The 5,000-nt window shown below is 41.0% G+C and overlaps 1 protein-coding gene and 1 pseudogene across 2 annotated transcripts in view; both read left to right on the forward strand.

Moving 5' to 3' along the window:
- The window catches only part of LOC101854241 (cysteine-rich venom protein ENH1), a 55,999-nt gene that overhangs the window by 18,204 nt on the left and 32,795 nt on the right, over positions 1–5,000 (forward strand). For both annotated transcript variants that reach the window (XM_005093503.3, XM_035968511.1), the window contains exon 3: positions 2,340–2,470. In XM_005093503.3, coding sequence (XP_005093560.2) covers positions 2,340–2,470 — 131 coding nt within the window. The remainder of the gene's footprint in view (positions 1–2,339; positions 2,471–5,000) is intronic.
- LOC118477326 lies at positions 2,761–2,997 on the forward strand (annotated as a pseudogene).

Genomic DNA, 5,000 nt, shown 5'->3' on the forward strand with positions numbered 1-5,000 from the left:
ACCATCTCAATAACTTCTCGTGCGCCATGTTTGGCTAAAACAGCGCCTGGACATGGATGGCTGGTGCCGCTATAACTTAATTATTGATGGCCGAGTGCGCCATGTTTCCGGGGGCCATTTCTTAATCGACACCATTGTCCTTACGACCTTAGTCATCCCCCCCCCAACCTTGTTTAGAAAATTAATAACTCACCCCACCCCCCTTTCATATTACGCTTACATTTCCTCCACCAACATATCCAACCGTGTTATACTTCATCACCCCCCCCCCACCTCCCCACCACCCCATTTTCCCAAACACCACCCCCAACGCCTCTAAAAGCAAGGCTGGGTTAAACGTGACAATTCTGTCTATTGCAATTGGCTTATGAGCATTCTCTTTTCTGTTACAGTTTACTTAACCACGGTTGACAGGGTCTAATTAGCGATAACAAAAATCATCACAATAGGCTCAATGCGGAAATCGCCTCATTATAGTAACCGATTATGATAGCCGCAGACGCAGTGTCTTTACCCTGACTATGCTGGAATTGTCGTATAACAATGAAACTTTTGTAAAATATGATTTATCTATTTCGTTCTGGAACGCTGCTTGTGGAGTTTAGAGAAAATCCGACGAGAGATGTGAACTTGCAGGCACTTTTAGTGGGCGTAGTTTTTAAATACATAAAGGTAAGCTATTTTCATTTTTTTTTAAACTACAAAATCAGCTAGGGAATCTTTGAATATAGCTCTGTTATCAGATTTCTTTATTTGCGGAGAAAATTACGGGCGATAGTTTTGAGGAGATGTTAATTGCTTACCTAGCTGAATGCCCTTCTCATGAAAGTGTTGAATTATGGACAAGGATTATCAACAATTAATCAGGATGTGTGTTTGTTCTTGATACCCCACGAGAAGAGGGTCCAGTCGTTTTTGTTACAGAGGGAGACATGGGACTAATAAAGAAACTGGCACTTGAAGATTGACGAATAACTTCTTAACAGTTGGCATTCGCAACAAGTCTTTACATATCCAAGGTACCGGTTCGATGGGTTCCTTGTCTTTTGATGTCAGAACAGAAACAACAAATAGTTAAATGTTGCAAAGAACTCGGTGAATCAAAATCGAAAGATACGTGTTTGGATCGAGCTGTAACAAATGTTGAAATGTGGGCTTATCATTTTGATCCTGAATAAAAATCTTCATCGAAGCAGAGGAAAACTTTTTTATCCAATCGCCAAAGAAATCAAAGTGTTACATTCAAGTGGAAAGTTTATGTTATGCTGTTCTGGTTTTTCTTTCTTTTTTTTGGGGGGGGGAGTGATTTTTTTAAGGGGGGAGGGGGTTGAGGGTGTCATCATAACAGGCTACTTAGAAAATGGCCATACCGTCACAGGGGACAATAATCCAGCATTGTTGATGAAATTATGATCTACTCCGCTCAAGAAAGGATGAGGGAAGCTACGATAAGGAATCTTCCTGCTGCACGACGATTCGTCAGCACAAAAAGAGTTGAAGGCAACTCAGAAAGGAGCGCAGTATGGTTACAGAATTCTCCCACTTTCACCGCATTGACCGTATCGTAGCACTCTCTGATTCGTTAATCTTCCCAGATCTAACAAATGTTCTCAAAGAACAATGTTTCCATTGTGATAAAAATGTTATCTGCTCGGAGGAACGGTTTGAGTTCCCATCCGAGGTCGTGTTATGCTCAAGGACTTTTGAAGGTCAAACAAAGATCGCAAAACAAAATGTGTCAGATTGCAGGGTGACTAAATAGAAAAGTAACATTATGGGTGTCAAATTTCAACTTTCTAGCTTGCTTCTTTCTGAATCTAGGTAAATACGTATCCAGCTCACATCCTGTGTAGATAAAGTGTATAATGTTTAACGCCTGTATCAACTTTAAGAGCCGGGACCTCCAAATTTAACGTTTGCCTGCGATAAGACCGAGCCAACGGGTTTAGTCTTGAAAACGACCTGTTATCAAGACCACGAGTCTGGGGCTCGAACCAGGGCCATCCGTGTTGAAGTCCAACATGTTACCAGCTGAGCTAACGATCTGTGTGAGCACGGCGAACAGATTATCATCATCATCATCATCATCATCATCATCATCATCATCATCATCATCATCATAGATAGCATTTGTATAGCGCAAATCCCCGCTCAACAGCAAGCTCTATAGGCTTCACAATCTATATTATTACCCCAGCAGACCTGAGAGCATTCTGAAACAACCTCAACTTCCTGGGAAGCATACAACCTAAACAAGAAAAGCTCTTCATGATAAAAATTGTATATATTAAAGCCATGTGACAAAAATGCTACATGTATTTTCTTTTCAATTTCCCCAGCCTGTCTGCTGTCCGTTGTGTCCTGTTTGTCCGATTCCGACATCGAAAACCTGCTGTACATCCACAACTACTACAGACGTTTAGTTGCCACTGAGTCACACCCACAAAAAGTTTCAAACATGAATGAATTGGTAAGTACACGTTGTTTGGGAAAGGTCTAGTTGAGGCCTCCTTTCTTCTCTTCACCTCTGTCGGTCCCGCACAGAGCTAGGGCCTCAATTGTGCCTTGTAGCTCAAGTAAGTTTCAAATAGAGACCTCAACTAGACTTTTATTATTTATTTTGCCTTTACATTAGTAGAACAATTTGTTTGGATTTGTTTTTGTTTAGATGTAAACGCTACACAAACATATTTTGTAGACCATCTATCTTCAAAGTAACATTTTTGGGAGGAATAACTTTAGTTATAGAACTAATTCACCATGGCTTCTCGGCCTTTTGGCTAAGATCAGAGTGTAGTATCTGTTCCCGACTTTGCAGCCTTGTGCTGAGTGCAAAGCGGGACTGATGCAACCTGAAGCTGAGAAAAAAAGCTATAATTCACCAACTCAACCCAATCTTTGACAAGGAACTTGTTTTAATTTGTATTTATAGTTATAGCTCAGAAATGAGTGGTGATTATGGTGAAATTGGAGCTGAATCACATTTTTCATTTTCCCGTGAACCAGATTTAGAATAATAAAAGAGAAAAAGTCATTTGTCACGAGTGACCATGAAGGCAGTCACACTGTCATACGTACGAGAATGCATTAAGTGTGGTTAGGCAACTGCAGAACCACAAAGAATGGTTGAACTGTCTCTTAACTCTGCTCTCTCACAACCACACGAATTAGATTTTCGACCCTCCCCCCCCCCCTCTCTCTCTCTCTCTCTCTCTCTCTCTCTCTCTCTCTCTCTCTCTCTCTCTCTCTCTCTCTCTCTCTCTCTCTCTCTCTCTCCCATTGAGATACATTTATATTATACAAGAGAGAGACAGAGAGAGGGGGGGAGGGGTCGATGTGAATGGCAGCCGCTCAGTTCTACAAAAAAAACCCACTCAGATTCAAGGTCCATCCCTCAGCTTTATTTATTGTCCCTTCCGCCCCGCCTTCATCGGTGGCCTAGTGGTTAGGCTCTCGGACTCGCAACCGTAAGGTAGTGGGTTCGAGTCCCGCCAGGGGCCCGACGTTGTGTCCTTGGGAAAGGCACTTTACAAGAATTTTCCCCACGTCACTCAGGTGGGAATGGGTACCCGGCTAAAGACAGCGAAAGATCTTGTCAGTTTGTTAATGTTTGAGCGCTTAATCAGCTGCTTGCACTGTATGCTTCACGGGAAGCTGAGAATGTTTCGGAGTGTTCTATGGTCTGCTGGGATAATAGTGTAGTGTAAAGCGCATAGAGCCTGCTGTTGAGTGGGGATATGCGCTGTACAAATGCTATCTATTATTAGTATCATAATCTGGCTGTCCTCATGATCAGCTCCAAACATACAGTGGGTGTAAACAAAAGAGAATTACACGAAAAAGCCACCGGTTTCTCTGCAACTTGATACGGGTTGAAAAGTGTTACTTCTGCAAGACTGAATGCAGACAAAGTTGGTAGCACTATTCGCTCAGTTAGTATTATGAAGGACTGTGGCGCGGATTAACCTCGCTCAAATCCTTCCTGTCGTTCATGACTTTGGTTTTTGTGCGGAATTTTAAAAAAAAATATTTTTTTTGGCTCTTAACCTTCTTGGTCCTGTCTCATCAAAGTGTTGAAAGTGGTCTTAAATCTACATCTTACCTATGTTATCCAAGGAGGATATTGGCGCAAGCATTCATTTTCTGATTGTCCAGATTTCGGGCAAATAGGTTTGTACCGTAAGTAACATGAAAAAAAAAGCTTGTGGTCTGATTTGGGTCAGTACTGGTGTTCAGGAAATTTAAAAACGTCATTCAAAGTGTCCTAGCTCACGATTCTTTTTTGTTTCTCCAAATTCTAATCCAATGTTAGCTAAGCTAAGCCAGTACTATAGCATTAGTTTTAATTTATTAGACGTACGTTTGAATATGGCACAATCTTAAAACACGCATAATAACCTCGTATTGTCATTCTCTCTTTCCACTGAACACCATCTCATTACTTCCTCACAACCCAACAAACATTTTAACGATCCCCCCCTCCTCTTTCCACACTGTCCCACTTCAGTTTTTCTCTTCCTCTGAACCATTCTGCAAAAGAGCTTAGAAACTACAGCATTTCACAATCGGGTTTGGTTCATGGGTGATTGATCCTTTCCTCAGACAGTTTTAACGATTCAGATTTTGCCAAGCTCCTTTTGAAACTACGTACTCACAAACCTTGATTGTACAAATAACTCCAAAGGTCAGAAACTTTCACTATTGGTGCATTAACATCAATTTAAAAAGATGTCATTTTGGATTATATTGTGCCCGTACCAAGCTCTACTAATTCTCCCTTTGGTCTCATTGTAATCCAGACAATACTGCAGATTCACAAATGAAGAAGTTCGCACCTTTGTACGTATAATCCTTGAAAAAGGAGACTACAGGGACGAAATGTCTACATAATCAAATAATCACTGCTTCCCTTTTTGGGAACATCATCGCAGTCAATTTCATCCATACACGAAGAAAGATTTTTGGATTAATAAAAAAAAAATTTAAATTTTGAGACCGTT

This window comes from Aplysia californica, unplaced genomic scaffold (assembly GCF_000002075.1).
Source record: "Aplysia californica isolate F4 #8 unplaced genomic scaffold, AplCal3.0 scaffold00065, whole genome shotgun sequence".
Lineage (NCBI taxonomy): Eukaryota > Metazoa > Mollusca > Gastropoda > Aplysiida > Aplysiidae > Aplysia > Aplysia californica.